The sequence below is a fragment of the Phocoena phocoena genome, chromosome 14 (assembly GCF_963924675.1).
Source record: "Phocoena phocoena chromosome 14, mPhoPho1.1, whole genome shotgun sequence".
Taxonomy (NCBI): domain Eukaryota; kingdom Metazoa; phylum Chordata; class Mammalia; order Artiodactyla; family Phocoenidae; genus Phocoena; species Phocoena phocoena.
This window is the reverse complement of record NC_089232.1, coordinates 696,925-715,634: the sequence shown is the minus strand read 5'-3', so window position 1 is coordinate 715,634 and position 18,710 is coordinate 696,925. Positions and strand designations below refer to the sequence as shown.

The 18,710-nt window shown below is 44.5% G+C and overlaps 1 protein-coding gene across 1 annotated transcript in view; it reads left to right on the top strand.

Moving 5' to 3' along the window:
- The window catches only part of CCDC138 (coiled-coil domain containing 138), a 48,130-nt gene that overhangs the window by 16,947 nt on the left and 12,473 nt on the right, over positions 1-18,710 (top strand). Inside the window, 3 exon segments of the mRNA XM_065891156.1 lie at positions 4,779-4,895; positions 13,958-13,985; positions 13,988-14,149. Coding sequence (XP_065747228.1) covers positions 4,779-4,895; positions 13,958-13,985; positions 13,988-14,149 — 307 coding nt within the window.

Below are 18,710 nucleotides of genomic sequence, written 5' to 3'. Positions count from 1 at the left end.
TTAATTTGGATGTTGATACTCAGGATTTCCAGTCAGTATAAATTGTCATTAGAGATTGACGGTTGCATTCTACAAGAAATACATTAAAACTCTGAAGAGTGGATATCTAAAGTTGTTTGTTTGGTTTAACGAATTAATAAATACAGGCCAGGGTTTCATTTGAGGAAATTATTTCCGGTTTTCATCCTTACCTAAAAAGTTTCTTCTAAATGCTTTTTGTGCTGGGCAGGATAATGGCCCCGGAGATGTTCATAACCTAAGCCCTGGAACCTGTCAATGTGTCACATTTACATGGAAAAAGTGTTAAGGTTACTAATCAGCTGACCCTCGAGTAGAGATTAATCAGGATGATCTGGGTGGGTCCAGTCATCACGTGAGCACTTCAGGCCAGACAAAGAGGCAGAAGAGTAGGTGAGACACTCAGTGCATCCTCGCATCCTCAGTGGCTTTGAAGATGAGGAAGAGGGGGCTTCCCTGGTGGCGCAGTGGTTGAGAGTCCGCCTGCCGATGCGGGGAACACGGGTTCGTGCCCCAGTGCGGGAAGATCCCACATGCCGCGGAGCGGCTGGGCCCGTGAGCCATGGCCGCTGAGCCTGCGCGTCCGGAGCCTGTGCTCCGCAACGCGAGAGGCCACAACAGTGAGAGACCCGCGTACTGCAAAAAAAAAAAAAAAAAAAGTGAAGTTTGAGTCAAAACATTTTTTTAAACTTTTATGCTTCAAACTATACTATCTTGAGAGTCAAAGGCAACCCAATGAATGGAAAAAATATTTTTCAAATCAGATCTGATAAGGGACTTCCATCTTGAGTATTTAAACAAAAACACCTTACAACTTAGTAATTAAAGACAGCCTAATTGAAAATGCTCAGTGCATCTGAACAGACGGTTCTCTAACACTCACCCAAATGGTCGATAAGCGTGTCCGACGGTGCTCAGCAACGTTAGTAATTTGGGGAATGCAAATCCGAGTCACTTTGTTTTGTCACTTCACACCCCCTGGGATGGCTAAAGTAAAAAAGCCAGAGAATCTCAAGCATTGACCAAGATGTGAAGAAATCGGAACTCTCGTGCGCTGCTGGTGAAGATGTAAAAAGGTGTAGTAGGAACTTCGGAAAATAGCCTGGCAGTTCCTGAGAAGATGAAACGTGGATTTACCAGACGAGTCAGCTGTTCCACCCTGAGGTGTGTACTCAAGAGAAACGCAGACGTGTGTGCACATAGATTCATACGTGAATGTTCATGGCAACATGATGCACGATAGCCAACACATGGAGACAACCCAGATGCCCATCAGCTGGCAGATGGCTCAGTAAAATGGTGTATGTAGATTGTGGAATATAATTCGGTGGTAAAAGGGGATGATGTATCCATGCATACTACAGCGTGAGTGAACTTTGAAAATACTGGAAGTGAAAGAAGCAAGTCACAAAAGACCATATATTGTGTGATTCCATTTATATGAAAATCCTGGAACCGTGTAAATCAGTGTAGAGAAAGTAGCCGAGTGGTTGTGCGGACAGGATGCTGAGATGTCTGCTAACGGTTGGGGTTCTTGGGGGGGGAGGGTGATGGAAATGTTCTCAAACAGATTCTCACGATGGTTTCACAACTCGCTGAATATACTGAAAATCACTGAGTTGTACCCTTTACGTGGGTGACTCGTATGGTGTGTGAATTATATCTCACTAAAACAATTACCAGCAAATTCACCACCGCCTCTGTGAAAGGCGGGAAAGACACCAGGCCCGCACGAGGCGCTCTTGCTCCTGGCGTCCCCTGGGTCCTTAGACCTGGGACACTCCGCCTGCCTCCTCCCCCTCCCCTCGCTTCCCCTCCCCAGCTTCATGCTGGTAACCTGGTGAACTTACTGAATATCTCACACTTCTGATTTTCCTGCGTGCTTCCTCGTGTTATGTACCTTGTTTGTGACAGAAGCACGTTATACATAGTTCTGTGTACTTTATCTTGTATACCTATGTGTGGTCCCAGTTGAAAGATTTCTCTCTGCAACGGAAGACTTTCCTTCCTTACCAGTTTTAAATACTGTAATTTAAGGGTGGTGGAATTAAGAATACAAAATGTTCCTGTGATTATGACCTTAACAGAGTAGGTGGTTATCAAATTCTGTTCATCCACAAAAGTACTCAATTTCGGGTGTCTGTAAGTTTTCAGTTTTGCTTGAAATTTCATTCTAGAAAATAACTAAGACTAGGAGGAAATTAATGAAGAGCTTTCAGGAGAAAATAGCATCAGGTTTATGCTTTGAAAGGGTCGTGTCTTCTGTGATGCGGCAAGAGGGTCGAAGAGATGCAAGAGTGGGTCTGGAGGACACTTAGGAAACGCAGGTGGTTCAGGGGAAGGACAGTGTGGCTGTGAGCTGGAAATGGGCCGTCTAGAGAATGTTTAGGGGGAAAGATTGACGAGACTGGTGATGGATCCCGTATAAAAGCCTGGGTTGGCACCCAGGCTCCTGACTTTGCACCGGGATGAACGTTGGTCGCGTTCACTGCAAGTAGGAAATACTACACGAGATCTGGGTTTGAGCTTCCACTGTTGGTAAGGTAGTTTTAGACGAGTTGAGTTGCAGACACTGGAGTGCGTGTGTGGGTGTGGGTGTGGGTGTAGGTGTGGCTCCGGGGGCTGGGGCTCTGCGGAGAGGCCTGAGCTGGGCGTGTGGACGTGGGGGTTGTGAGTCCGGACTGGCTAGCGCTGAGTCGAGGAACTCTGGTATTTAATGGTCAGGTGAATGAGGACCAGCCAGCAGGAGAGAATGGTAGTAGCCCGAGAAGTAGAGGAGAGCTGGGTGTCGCGGGAGAAGTTGGTGACACAGAAGCCAGGGTGGGGTGTTTCCGGAGGAGTGCGTAGGTCATATATGTCCTTCCAGACTCAGAGGTTTATCTTTATACCTTATTTATCACATCTGGGGTCCAATTACATATGGTTCTATATCCTAGCTTTTATTATTATTTTTTTTCAAACATTCTTTTCTTGCCATGTTTTTTTTACATCTTTATTGGAGTATAATTGCTTTACAATGGTGTGCTAGTTTCTGCTTTATAACAGAGTGACTCAGTTATACATATACGTATGTTCCCATATCTCCTCCCTCTTGCGTCTCCCTCCCTCCCACCCTCCCTATCCCACCCCTCTAGGTGGTCACAAAGCACCGAGCTGATCTCCCTGTGCTATGCAGCTGCTTCCCACTAGCTATCTGTTTTATGTTTGGTAGTGTATATATGTCCATGCCACTCTCTCACTTTGTCACAGCTTACGCTTCCCCCTCCCCATATCCTCAAGTCTATTCTCTAGTAGGTCTGTGTCTTTATTCCCGTCTTACCCTAGGTTCTTCATGACATTTTTTTCCCCTTAGATTCCATATATATGTGTTAGCCTATGGTATTTGTCTTTCTCTTTCTGACTGACTTCACTCTGTATGACAGACTCTAGGCCCATCAACCTCACTACAAATAACTCAATTTAAAAACCCTGCAGAAAGTAGGTATAGAGGGAACTTTCCTCAACATAATAAAGGCCATATATGACAAACCCACAGCCAGCATCGTCCTCAGTGGTGAAAAACTGAAAACCATTTCCACTAAGATCAGGAACAAGACAAGGTTCCCCACTCTCACCACTATTATTCAACATAGTTTTGGAAGTTTTAGCCACAGCAATCAGAGAAGGAAAAGAAAAAAAAGGAATCCAAATCGGAAAAGAAGAAGTAAAGCTGTCACTGTTTGCAGATGACATGATACTGTACATAGAGAATCCTAAAGATGCCACCAGAAAACTACTAGAGCTAATCAACGAATGTGGTAAAGTAACAGGACACAAAATTAATGCACAGAAATCTCTGGCATTCCTATACACTAATGATGAAAAATCTGAAAGAGAAATTAAGGAAACACTCCCATTTACCATTGCAACAAGAAGAATAAAATACCTAGGAATAAACCCACCTAAGGAGACAAAAGACCTGTACGCAGAAAATTATAAGACTGATGAAATAAATTAAAGATGACACAAATAGATGGAGAGATCTACCATGTTCTTGGTTGGGAAGAATCAACATTGTGAGAATGACTCTACCACCCAAAGCAATCTACAGATTCAGTGCAAGCCCTATCAAACTACCACTGGCATTTTTCACAGAACTAGAATGTATCGCTATGGTCTTAATGTTTCAGCAAAATGACATACTGTTGAAGCAGCGTTCATAAATACCTTTTTAAAAGATTTGCATTATTTTTATAAGTTGACATTAATTAAGATATTTATGAAAGACAGACATATAAAGAGGAAAGTAAATATCACTCCAGTTACTGAAAACTCACTGTTAATATTTCTAAAAAATATCTTATCTCTTTTTCAATATAAATTCATACAGACATATTTTATGTAAGTGGAATCTTATTACACTTTTTGTAACCTGCTTTTATAACCTCAGAATATGCCATGGCAATAAATACAGATGCCATTATCATTTTTAATGGTTATATATGCGCCATAAGTTTATTTAACCATTTAAGATTCAGAGTGTGTTTTTATAGGTTAATCTTAAAATCCTAGATGTGCCATTGCTGGGTCAAGGGAATAGATATGTAATGTTTCAAACACATATTTCCTTATTGTGTTACATACGGTTTTAAAGGGAAGATTTTTTGTTAGAGAATTCCTTTTTTTCTTTTGGAAAAAGATCATTTTTGGAAAATTGTGGTAATTGATTTCAGGCTTCTAAAAATAGGGTGTGTTTGTATTTTCCATCATTTTATCTTTAGCTTTTGCCTGTGATGACAGAGCAGCTACAGTGGATGCCTTTTGTGAATGCCAAGCTTCACGAGCCTTTTGTAAAGTTTATGTATTGGTCTCTAAGGCAGCTCGATGCGGGAACACAGGTACTTGGTGAACGGGAGTCTGTCTGCAAGTAAAGCCCTTTTGCTCTTGATCTTACTCTCTCACAGCTTTCCCCACACGTCCTGTTCTGCTTTGGGACTTTTCCTCGCCTCCCTTGCTTTGGTCACCACCTTCTCTTCTTTCCCCTTTTACTATCCTGTTTCTCGATGCTGTAGACCGGATTCAGGGTGTAACACTGTTTCTGAGTTTCAGAATTGTGTAATAAGGAGTTTCACTGTGTCAGGTTATTGCTGAAACCAACTGCTCCCCCCCGCCTCATTATTTATTTTATAGTTTTTCATATTCTTCTGAAGGTAACAGAAATTGGTTTTTTGTCTTTATGCCAGTAAACACACACTAGCTAAATGGAACAGTGATTATTAGGATAACCTAATCAAAGAGGGAAAATTATTCCAGCATCTTATAAAATGAAGGCTAGGTGTTACCAGCTCATGTAAGGGTTATTTAATCCAAATATGACGTGCATATATAACCAGTTGTGCTGTGAGTTGCAGTAGGTTTGTAAAATGTTACTTTCCCAGTTAGTATTGATAAATGCTGTTACAGCTTTCATTTGGTTAAAAATGGAGAAAAACAGATGAGTGCTCGGGTAGCTTACTCTCGGTCCTGTGGAGCTCAGGAAGCACGCGGCTAAGCTTCCGAGTGCAGGACTGGCGGTTAAGTAGTGGGATGGTTGAGGTTTAGGGAGAATGGCTTTCTGAGGGTTTCCTAAATATTTTGCCTTCATGGCGCACGTGAGCGAGTCCGTGAGCACGTGTGCGCGCACACGTGCAGGCACATACACAGTATACACACAGTTGGCCTTAACTGTGTGTCTCACCAAAGTTATATAAATTATCTGATCGGTTAATGTCACTGCTGACTTCGCCGTTCATGTGATGGTTTCTGAGAAAGGGTGGCTGAATGCTTGCTTTCAGCCGCAAAAGGCTAGACTCACAGAATTGAGTGAAACTTTGTTTTATCTTCCTTCCAGAAGAGTCTTCTCATTTTTCTTCAGATAATTTGTACTCTGTCCTTGTCTTCAGATCGCCACTCAGCACCACTCTATGTGCACTGCCAGCCTGCACCCACTTTCTAGTGAAAAGTAGCATTCTTGCCACTCTCCCATTCGTTTGGTCAACATTTACTGATGGGTTTTTAACATTTTAGTTTTAACAGTTGTCTAATTGCAAGTACTTTTTTAAAAAGTAAGCTTTTTATTTTGAGATAGTTGTAGATTCACTTGTATTCATAAGAAATAATAGAGCGATCACTTGTTTCCATTCCCGCAAAGGTGACATACTCCAAAACTAGTTGCAGTACCACAACCATGATACTGACATGGCTGTAGTCAAGGTAACAGAACAGTTTCATCACCATGAAGGTTTCTTATGTTGCTTTTTTAATATATAGACTTTATTTTTTAGAGCGAATTTAGGTTCACAGCGAAACGGAGCACAGAGAGTTTCCGTAAACCCCTGCCCCACACATGCACAGCCTCCTCACTACCAGCGTCCCACCAGATGGGACCTTTGTCACAGTCGATGGACCTGCACGTCATCATCACCCACAGTGTGAGGTTCACATCAGGGTCAGTCTCGGTGTTGTACGTTCTCTGGGTTTTGACAGGTGTATCAGGGCATGTAACCGTCATTGTACAGAATAATTTGATACAAAAAATCGTTTGCCCTAAAAATCCTCTGTGTTGTGCCTATTCTTGCCTTCCCCCAACCCCTGACTCCTGGAAACCACCAGTCCATTTACTGTCTGCAGAGTTGTGCCTTTTCCAGGATGTCACGGAGCTGGAACCATCCAGTGTGTGCCCTTTTCAGACTGGCTTCTTTCACCTAGTCATACGTGTTTAAGGTTCCTCCCTGTCTTTTCATGGCTTGATAACCCTTTTCTTTTTAGCCCTGAATAATATTCCATTGCCTGGATAGACCACAGTTTATCTGTCCATCACCTACTGACAGATATGTTGGTTGCTTCCAAGTTTTGGCAATTATGAATAAAGTTGCTGTCACATCCACGTGCAGGTTTCTGTGTGGATATAAGTTTTCAACTCCTTTGGGTAAATATCAGGGAACATGATTATTGGATAGTATGGTAAGAATATACTTTTTTTGTTGTTTTAAGCAACTACAAGCTGTCCTCCAAAGTGGCTGCGCTATTCTGCATTCCCACCAGCAGTGATGAGAGTTCCTGTTGCTTCACATCCTCGCCGGCACTCAGTGTTGTTTGTGTTCTGGGTTTTGGCCCTTCTAATAGTGTGTGGCAGTATCTCACGGTGGTTTTAATTTGCGTCTCCCTGATGACGTATGATGTGGAGCATCTTATGTTTGCCTGACGTCTGCATATCTTCTTTGGTGAGGTGTCCAGGTCCTTTGTGCACTTTCTGATTGGGTTGTGTAGTCTCTTATTGCTGAGTTTTTAGAATTCTTTGTATATTTGGATAACAGTCTTGTATCAGATGTGTCTTTTGCATAAGTCCAGCTTATCAGTTATTTTTCACGGATCGTGCCTTTGGTGTTGTATCTAAAAAGTGATCACCGTACCCAAGGTGTTGTTACACCCTCCTGGAGAATTGACCCATTCATCACTATGTGATGCCCCTCCTGTCCCTACTCCGAAGCCTGTTTTGTCTGAAAGTAAGATTTCAAAGCTGTTCCAGCTTTCTTGTGGTTACTGTCAGCATGGTATATCTTTCTTTATCCATTTGTTGAATACTTTTAATCTGTATGTGTCTTTAGATTTCAAGTGGGTTTCTTGTACACAGTGTATAGGGGTCTTCTGTTACAGTCTCTTGTATTTGGTGTGTTTTGACTGTTGTTATTTAGAGTGATTATTGATACTGTTCGGTTAATATTTACCCAAGGTGTCAGTTTTCTGTTTGTTGACATTGTTCTTTGTTCTTCTCCTCTTTTCCTTTCTTTTGTGGCTTTAACTGGACATATGATAGTCTACTTTCCATCCTTTTTAGCATGTCAATTGTACTACTTTTTTAACTTTTTTTAGTGGTTGAGTACCTTATTAGAACAAAATATTCCTAATTCTTTCCTTCTGTGTTTTATTCCTTTGTATCATTGCTGTCATTCATTACCCCTATACATAAGCCCACACACGTGTGTATATATGTTATACACACATGCACATATAAACACACACATGCATACATAATCGAATACATTGTTGCTATTATTTTCAACAAACTCTTATCTGTTAGACCAATTAAGAATAAGAAAAATAAGTGTTTTCATTTTACCTGCACTTCTTCCTTCCCTAATGCTCTTACTTTATGTACATCCAAGTTTCCCAAGATATATACTTTCCTTCTCTCTAAAGAATTTTTGTTAGTATTTCTTGCAAGACGGGTCTACTGGTAACAAATTCCTTCAGTTTTTGTTGATCTGAGAAAATCTTTATTTCCGCTTCATTTCTGGTGGATAATTTTGCAGTATATAGAATTCTAAGTTGGCGGGTTTTTTTCCCTCAACAGTTTAAATATTTCCTTCTGCTCTCTTCGTGCTTATGTGGTTTTTGAAGAGAACCTCGATGTAATTCTTATCTTTGCTCTGCTATAGGTGAGCTGTTTTCTCCTCTGGCTTCTATTAGGATTCTTTTCATTAGCTTTTCTTTTCTTTCTTTTTTCCAGCTGCGCGACATGCGGGATCTTACTTCCCCCACCTGGGATTGAATCTGTGCCCCCTGCGGTGGAAGTGCAGAGTCTTAACCACTGCATCACCAGGGAAGTCCCTAGCTTTTATTTTCTGTAGTTTATGTTACACTTTGGTGTAGTGTTTTGTTTTATTTTTTCTTTTGCTACTTATCCTAGTTGGTGTTCTCTGAGCTTCCTGGTTCTGTGTTTTTGTTTCTGACATTAATTTGAGGGAGAGTCTCAAGTCATTATTGCTTCAAGTATTCTGTTTCTTTTTCTCTTTTCCTTCTGGTATTCCCCTTACCTGTATGTCACACATTTTGTAGTTGTCCCATAATTTTTGTATAGTCTGTTCCATTTTTTCAGTCTTTTTCTTTTTCTCTATGCTTTTTTTTTTTTTTGGCAGGGGTGGCTGCGTTGAGTCTTAGTTGCTGCGCGCGGGCTTTCTCTAGTTGCGGTGAGCAGTGTCTGCTCTTCGTTGCGGTGCACGGGCTTCTCGTTGCGGTGGCTTCTCTCGTTGCGGAGCACAGGCTCTAGGCATGCGGGCTTCAGTAGCTGTGGCACGCAGGCTCAGTAGTTGTGGCGCACGGGCTTAGTTGCTCCGCAGCATGTGGGATCTTCCCGGACCAGGGCTCGAACCCGTGTCCCCTGCATTGGCAGGCAGATTCTCAACCACTGCCCCACCAGGGAAGTCCTTCTCTTTGCCTTTTAGTCTGAAGTTTCTGTAGAAGGTATCATCAAGCTCAGGTTGTTTCTGGAGCCCCGTAGATTCCACTAATGAGCCCAGCAAAGCTCTTCTCCATTCTCAGTGGTTTTCATCTCTAGTGTTCCTTTTGGTTCTTTCTCAGAGTTTCATCTCTCTGCCTATTTTATCCATCTGTTCTTTTGTGTTGTCTCCTTTTTCCATTAGAGCTCTTGGCATGTTAATCATAGTTGTTTCAAACTCCCAGGCTGATCATTCCAGCATTCCTACCATATTCGGGTCTGATTCTGTTGCTTGCTCTGGCTTTTCAAACTGTGCTTTGCCTTTCGTGTGCCTCGTGTCTTCCTTGCTACCTGGACGTGCCGCACTGGGCCCTGGAGCTGCTGCAGCTAGGCCTTCAGTGCTGTGGTGGCAGGTGTGTGGAGGGGAGTGCTCTGGCTGTGTGAGCAGGTCTCAGTCTTCCAGGGAGCGCGTGTCCCTGGCCTGTGAACTTCACAGGTGCTTCTCGGGTCTTCTGCCCCTGAGGTGGGGCAGGAGTGTAGAGTTCACTGGAGTTGGGTATCATTTCCCTTCCCCTAGGCTGATTGGACTCCGATAAAACTCCAGTAGGTTAGGCTCTGGTAAAGTAGTTTTCTTGAGGACAAATCTAACACTGGACAGTGTTACCACTTTTGCTTCAGCTGTCGAACATGCCTCAAGATAAGCAGGGAAGTCTGTCTGCTCACCTGTGTTTGCGCTCACCGTGCTCTTCCTTCCCGATGTCTCAAGGCTCCTTCTTCCGTCTCTCCTGTTTGGAGAACTTCCCCTGGGCAGTCTGATGACAAACTGTCTTTTCTTTTTTATTTTTTTAATGTAATTTTTATTTTATGTTGGAGTATAGTTGATTGACGGTGTTGTGTTATTGTCATGTCTACAGCATAGTGATTCAGTTCTACGTATACATGTATCTGTTCCTTTTAAAATTCTTTTCCCATTTAGGTTATTACAGAATATTGAGCAGAGTCCCCTATGCTATACAGTAGGTCCTTATTGTTTATCTGTTTTATATGTAGTAGTATGTATATGCTAATCCCAAACTCCCAGTTTATTCCCCCAGCCTTTCCCCTTTGGTAACCATTTTTTTTTTTTTAGATTCTACATATAAGCGCTATCACGTGATATTTGTTCTTCTTTGTCTGACTTACTTCACTTAGTGTGGTGATCTCCAGGTCCACCCATGTTGTTACAAATGGCATGATTTCATCCCTTTTTATGGCTGAGCAGTATTCCATTGTGTATATATGCACCACATCTTCTTTATCCATTCTTCTGTCAGTGGGCATTTAGGTTGTTTCCATGTGCTGGCTATTGTAAATAGTGCTGCAGTGAAGACTGGGGTGCATGTGTCTTTTTGAATTGTGGTTTTCTCGGGATATATACCCAGTAGTGGGATTGCTGGGTCATATGGTAGCTCTATTTTTAGTTTTTTAAGGAACCTCCATACTGTTCTCCACAGTGGCTGTACCAATTTACATTCCCACCAACAGTGTTAGAGGCTTCCCTTTTCTCCACACCCTCTCCAGCATTTATTGTTTGTAGATTTTTTGAGGATGGTCATTTTGACCGGTGTGACATGATACCTCATTGTAGTTTTGATTTGCATTTCTCTAATGATTAATGATGTTGGGCATCTTTTCGTGTGTCTTTTGGCCATCTGTATGTCTTCTTTGGAGAAATGTCTATTCAGATCTTCTGTCCATTTTTTGATTGGGTTGTTTGTTTTTTTGCTATTGAGTAGCTGAGCTGTCTATATATTTTGGAGGTTAATCCCTTGTGGGTTGCTTCGTTTGCAAATATTTTCTCACATTCTGAGGGTTGTCTTTTCACCTTGTTTACGGTTTCCGTTGCTGTGCAGAAGCTTTTCCTTCACCTTAGAATGCTCTGATTTCCCCATCATTTCTAAAGCATATTTTCACTGGATATCAGATTTGGGCATGACAGTTCTCTTCTTGCAGCGTTTGAAAAATGTTGTGCCAATTCCTTTTAGTCAGTTTCTGTGGTTTCTGTTAAGTCTGCTGCAATTTGAATTGCTTTCCCGTATATGTTCATTTCTCTGACACTGCTTTTGGTTTTGTTCCCTTTCTTCAGTTTTCATGAGCTTGGCTGCGCTGTGTCTCCTTGATCTCTGGGTTTGTCCTCCTTGGGGCTTGCTCAGCTGCCTCAGCCTCTGCAGATGGCTTCCAGCCGCCGTCCCTTCAGCTGTTCCTTTGGCCCTGCTTGGCTTTCTGCTCCTCTCAGGGCTCTGATTGTTGTTGCTGTCACAGCTTTTGTGACGGTCCCTCAGCTTCTTGAGTCTCTTATTTTGTTCTCCTTTCTGCTCAGATTGGGTAATCTCTGTTGTTGTATTTCCCACTTAGCTGACTCTTGCCTCTGTTCTCTCTGTTCTGCTGTTCAGGCTGTTCACTGAGGGGTTAGTTTTGGTCGTTGTGTTTTCAGTTAGGAAATTTCTGTTTGGTTCTTTACATTTTCTTTGGTTAGACTTTCTTTTTCTTTGATGAGATTTTCTGGTTTTTTCTTCATTTGTTTCAAAAATGTCTGTAATTTCTCATTTCGTCACTGCCCCTCTAGCGTGTTTGTCATGTTGGTGTTGGCAAGTACTGGTTTTCCTTTTTCATTCAGTTTGAGGTCCTTCTGGTGTGATTAGTGATTCTCTGTTGGAAACTGGACATCCCGGCACTGTGTCACGAGACTCCGGATGTTAGTAAACATTTTGTCTCGCCTGGCCGGCGCTGTTCTGCAGACGAGGGGCCTCCTCAGTCAAAGCCCTGGTTCCCCGCCAGCCTGTGTGGCCATGGGAGGCGGTGGGGGGGCGGGGTCTGGGCCCCTCCCTACCCGGGGTGGGGCTGGGGGCGCCTCACTGCTCCCACGTGGCCTCCGCTGACGCCGCCGTTCCGCCTGGCGGGGGTGGGAGTCCCCACCTTCCTGACGACCTTGCTGGCTTTGGGGGGCTGGGCCACGGGCTGTTCTGTGGTGTTTGGCTGGAGCGCAGTTTTGTCTGCACGTTTTTTGTCTCGCAGGTCTGCCCTTTCCCGCCCTGTGGCCAGAGATCAGTGCTTGGCGTTAGGGTGGGCATTCTCTATCCTTTGGTGGCCGCTTTTTTGGCTCCAGATCTGGGAAGTCTGAAGCCGTATTGGGTGTTCGGGGCCCCAGCCGGCCTGCTTTCTTCTGTCCGCCTTTCAGTCATCTGGTGTTTGTTTTCTGTACAATGTCCAGGGGGTTTAGTTGTCTTCAGAGCAGGAAGACTGGGGGGAGGTAATACCTGCTCAGTCTTGTGGCCAGAAATCTTATTTTCTATTTAAGAAAATTTGTTAACCTGGCGGGGGGGGGTCAAAGTTGTTTTTGACATGTTTTTTGCCTTATAGGAGAGAAGGCAACCTGTCCTACAAAATATGGTTGAAGTTCTGGGACGAGCGACCCCCGTAGGCGGGTCCTGGGCCGCACTGAGCACAGATGCGTGAGACACCACATTCTTCAGCAGAGACTTGGGTTTCTCTTCTGTCTCCACTTAGAGGGAAGTAGTATCAACACACGTCTAAGAAAACAAAAAGCTTATTTTTAGACATACGCAAAATTCCCTTAATCCTGTCTTCCTAATGCATTATTCTGAGTAGGATTTTGAAATATTCTCTTCTGTTACCTTTTCACACTGAGGCTTTAAAGCACAAATGTATTATCTTTCCTAATGATATCAAAAGCTTATTGATAATATATGTGAACTAGATGGCACTGCTTGTGCGACTCACCACCAAATCATTTGGCCTCTGACACTCATAAAATCTCAGTATATCTGTCTCTGATTTTATGTGCAGAAATTCTAGAGCTGATGCTTTTTATCCACATTGCAAGATCAGTGCTTATCTGGGTACAGATGGGCCAGAAATCCCCAGAAGATGGGGGAAGCCGTTACAAAAGTCAGTAATATGGGTTTATAACAAAGGGAATTTTCAGTTATTTCTGAGTGTGGCTTCGGCACTCCCGTCTGCAGCAGGTTGAACGCTTTTCCTGTGTTGGCTTCTTACCGCGTTTGTAGAAAACCATCAGAGCCTGTGTTGTTTTACAGGGAGTTAATATGCCATCATTTCTGTTTTGCTCAGTTTCTTGTTTGAGTTGATTCGCCCTGAGAATTGTCCGTGATTCTAACCCAGCATTTTTTTCTTCTGAAATGGATAAAATGTATTGCAGTCGTGGTGACATTTACCATCTGACTGGGCTGTGAAGCAGCGAGGCGCTAGATGATCGCGTGTGAGCGGGCACTGGGGGATGCTGGGCTCTTCACCGGCAGTGGTGGAGGCGGGCAGCACAGACCCCACAAGCCTCCCCTTGTTCCTTTGGCTGCTCTGTGCCAGAGATCTCTCACTATCTGCTCTTAGATGTTTTGCAATGGAATCTTGTCATAGTGCTTCTCCTAATTTAATTCTTTGGAAATTACTGTTTCTCATTTCTTAGTTGTACCCATTTCTTTCAGAGGAATATGTAGTGTAAATAATTTTTTAAAGTTGATTATGAAATTACTGCTTTCCAGTCTTGCATATTTTCAGCTCCATTTGATCTGTTTTTAGTTAGCAAAAGATTGGCTTATTTTTAGTTCATGTATTGGACTGTAGTATTTAAAGTACATCTTTTCTGAACATGAGTAAGTGTACGAAGACAGTACGTGTTTTTAACAGCATTCGACTATGACGCCAACATTGAGGCGACTGGGGAAGACATACTCAAAGGAGTCGTGACCAAGGGCCTTCAGGGTAATTCTTTGGAGCATTCTGTGGAGAGTAAACCAAAGACAGCTGCTTTCTTTAAGAGCTCCAGTTTACCACTGAGATTTTTATCGACTTTAATTGTTCTCAAAACAGTCACACAAGGTAAGCTTCCAGATGTGCTTGTGCTATAATTTCTTGTCAGTAACCAGAAGAGAACCCTCCGTAGTGGAGCAGTTCTTACATAGTTGAATATATTTTACATTTTCAGAATGCGCTTTTAAGTTGTTTTATACTGGTGACCCATTGTTGAAAACTACTTTAATTGCTGAATTTGAGAAAAATGAGTGGTGGGTTGGCCTTGTTGCCCTTCCCAGAGGCCCTTGTTGATGCGCTTAGATCACGTGCCCGTAGCAACCTTTGCTGCCACTGCCCTTGCGTTTCCCGCGTGGTATTGAGATTGCTGTTAATAGTTTACTGATTCCCACTAGAGCAGGGCTTGGCGGACTAGAGCCCATGGGCCAAATGTGGCCCACCACCTGTTTTGTCAATAAAGTTTTATTTGAACACAGTTATGTTCATTAGTTTCCTGTTGTTTCTGTTTTTGCTGTATAACAACAGAGCTGAGTAGCTGGCAACGGAGACAGCCTGCCCTCCAGAGCCTATAAAGTTGTTACGTGGCCCTTCACAGAAAGTTTCTCAGCCCCCACGCTCGTGTATAAGTTTACCGCCTTGTTGCCCACTGTACACCCCGCACCCAGCCTGGTGCTTGATGTATACGAGGGAACGAGGAAATGAATGCATTAAAAATGTTTCCTTCAGGGACTTCCCTGGTGGTCCAGTGGTTAAGTCCCCGTGCTTCCACTGCAGGGGGCGCAGGTTCGGTCCCTGGTCGGGGAACTAAGGTCCTGCAGGCCGCACAGCCAAAAAAAAAAAAAAAAGAAAAGTTTCCATCAAAGTTGGCCATTTTTAGTACAGTTTTGATATACAGCTATAAGTAGTTATCTTTTTTGGATTATTAAATATGAGAATTTGTGTTAAGGTGAGTGATACCAATGTAGTCAAACAATAAATAGACCATCTTTCTTCCTTCCCTGTTAGATGATATAACTCAGTCTGGTTGGTTGTTTTTTTAAGTGCACAGTGGTGGTAAATTATTTTGACTACTTTCTCTGAAGTATATTCTCCTGATTATAAGGAATTTAAGGGAAAAACCAAACTGTGACTCTTAGTTCTTTTCCTAACAGATAGGGTGGTCACTGCCTGAAAGGTTGTTTGTGAGAAGGGCTATTAGCCAAGCCAGAGTCCACCACGTGTCAGCATACATGATAGCGTCATGTGATACAAGGTGATATTCATTACCGGTGGAACGCATGGAAAGGAGAAATAAGCAGGAAGGATTCGGTGCCTCCCGTCCCCCTTCTGTGCGGCACAGTATTGGCCGTGCTGACCACCTGCAGGGACCTCAAACAAGTGGGAAGGAACATTGGAAAGGGGTAGAGAAAGCTGGTAACTCGTGCGTACTCTGTGCAAGTCAGACAGTCAGAGAAACTGGCTGAGAGATCAGTGTGCTGTGGTCTGAATGTGTGTCCCCCTCAAAGTTCACCTGAGGAGACCCTAATCCCCAGGGAGGTGGTGTCAGGAGATGGGCCTTTGGGAGGCGCTCAGGTCGTGAGGGTGGTGCCCAGATGAACAAGACCCCACAGAGCTCCCTCGGGCCTCCACCACGCGAGGACACAGCAAGAAGACCGTGAAGGGGGAGGAGGGCCCTCGCCAGACGCCAAACCGGCAGCACCTCGACCCCAGACTCCCAGAGCTGCGAGCAGGACCTTCTGTCCTTTCCCAGCCGTCCAGTCTCTGGCATTGTGTTACAGCAGCCCGAGTGGCCTAAGGCCTAATCTGGGTTTCAGAAAACGGGCTCCAGAGGAAATTCACAGAAGTCCGTTGATTTTGACTACTGTCGTGACTAGAGCGTAACTACCGTGACCATCAGTAACAAGCAGCTGTAATGTGTGAAAAAAAGAGATCTTGTTCATGTAAGCAAAACCAAATAATGTAAAAAATGTGGATATTAATCTAACATGGGATCTGTAAAACCTCATCTGTTGTGAAATATAACAGGACGTAAGTAAAGATTTGGTAAATAACGGGTGAATGAACAGGTTGATAAAGATTATCGCCCAAGTTAAAGGGCAGCAAGAAAGGACTTCCGTTCTTCTTACCCGGGAAGACCAAGAGTATTATTAGAATCTATAAGACACCCCAGGTGGCTGCATCTAATGGTACCAATTAAAATTCCAGTATGGTTTGTGTAAGTTGAGAGAGTAGTAGAAAAGTTTATTTGAAAAAATATTTGCAGTGAGTGTGCTAATTTAAAGGAAACAAGTGAGATAGCAGCCCTGGGGCGGAGGCTTTGCCTTCGCAGATTGTAAAACAACTGTGATGTGTAATAATAAAAATGAGTAATATTGATATAAAACATTATAATAGGAAAATAGTCCAGAATTGACACACAACTGGCACTTCATGTGGACTTACTGAATTAATGAATTTGATTGCTTCCTGGTCCAAGTCAGTTTTTTAAGAACATTGAATCATAAGCCAGTCCCTGTGGAGCTGGTCCCCTGGTCCCCTGTCAGCCTTCACTTGTCAGGTGCCCCAGAGAGGTCCTGAGGGCAGGAGGGGGGCCGTTGGGTCTCAGCCAGAAAGCCGAGGAAGAGCCAGGAGAGCAGGAGGGCATCTAGGAAGCGCCCTTAGGGGCGGGGGTGCAAGTGTGGGGAAAGGGGATTGAGGCACACGCTGTCTTGCCACGCACTGCAGCAAGTTCCGGGAGAAGTAAAAAAGTAAACGTAAGAAAAGCTCTTAAATTAAACAAGTAGACTTGGTGAGAGGACATTTCCTGCTTATAAAATAGAAGCGTCTGTTACAAGATCGGTAAATTTAGTAGAAACAATGGAGAATAGATGGGTTGGATGATACACATAATATTAAATGCTTAATAACCCAAAAATATGTGGGTCTGTAAGGTGATTCCCTGTTCCATTGACTGGACAGTGCGGGTAGATTGTTCCTGAGAATCGACGCAGGTAGTGATCCTTGGTGTGGATTTGACACTGTCATGTCAAGCCCTTTGTATGTTGTCTGAACATGGTTTATCCCCATTTGAGTGGTTATTAGGTCACAGAGCCTAGACCTTTGTGCCAGGGCCACACAGCAGTGTTTGACAGCGTGGTTCAGCTCCGCTCTGTTTCTAAAGCCCACCTCTTGACCCTCCAGTGTGACTCCCCGAGACCATCAAAGAGGTAGTAATAGCAAACACCTACACAGTGCCTGCTGTCCTGGGCTAAGCGCTGCATACTGGCTGCTCTGACCCTTCCAGCAGGGTGGCGAGGGGTCAGCATTCTCTCACCTCCGTCCTGCAGGTGATACGTGGAGGCTAGGCCTGCGCCCTCCATCACTGCTGTGCGGCTCTCTGACATTCACTGTGAGCTGCGACCTCAGACCCGTCACACAAAGCTAAGTGATCGGGGGATGTGCCACCGGAGGGGACATGTACAGCTTTGATTGCACTGTAGTTTATGATCACTTTTGAAGTGCATTCTGGTTTCAGGAGCCACCAAGATGTATCCTAACGTTTAATAAGACTTATTGTAAGGAAACAGTTCAAGAGGGAAGGAAGTCCCAGGTTGCTGGTGTGCTGTCTGCGCTGGTGGAGAAAGTGGGTGGGTCCTCGTGCTGTTGCCGGTCTTTTTCTAGCCACACTCGGTGGTTTCAGGGTTCCTCCCCACAGGAACCTGAGGAGGGATGTGGGCTCGTCATTTTTACAGAAGAACAAACTGTAAGGGAGCCAGATCTTTCTCGAGGACAGAGAGATGTCATGCGTCATCAACAACGATACTGCATAGGTGTGGGAATCAGCGTGAAACATTTGAATACAGCTCTCTGCATGCACACTTGATCTTTACACTTGATCCGTGTAAAGATGCGAGGATTAGAAGAAGTGATAAGAGTCTTACCTGATGGGATTACCTGTCTAAGGGACAGCCTTCTCCTGTTTGACTTAATGTGTGCGTCAGGGCTTGTTCTGTAGTCCTGCCCTACCCGCTCTCGGCCCTCGACCCACACGGGTTTGTGTGTTTGTGATTATGCTGTCACCCTCAGGCTTAGAGGGGTGCGGCGTGTGACTGCCGTGCTCAGGGGCAGAAAGGCTTGGCCTGGGGAGGCGGCAGCGTGACCGGCAGGTGAGAGCTCAGCTCTGCAGCCACAGGCTCAGCCCCGTCAGTGGTGTGCAGCGTGGGCCCCTCCCTTTTCTGTGTTTGCAGCGTGTGTTTGCGGCGGCGTTCTGGCGTCCAGCAGGCCCCTAGGCAGTACGCTAACCACTCTCCTTGTGGCCGTCATTACTGTTTGCTGGTATTAAACCGCGCAGGGTTGGTTTCCCCTGAGACAGAATCGATCTGTTGGATGCCGTTGGGTTTCTGTCGCTGCTCAAATGGACCACGTAAACACGTGGTTCTTTGGGCTCAGCTCCGCTGGGAGGCTGGGCTGGGCTGGGCTCCTCCCCCATGCGGCCCCTCGCCTGCACCTGTCTACACCGCACCAGGGGCTGCCGGGCTGGAGGTCTCTGCCGCCTTCTGCGGTCACAGTCCCAGGTGGGCCCGGCCGCAGAGGCGGAGTCACTGCCGAGACTCCATCCGATCCTCGAGCCGGCCGTCGCCCACCGATGGCC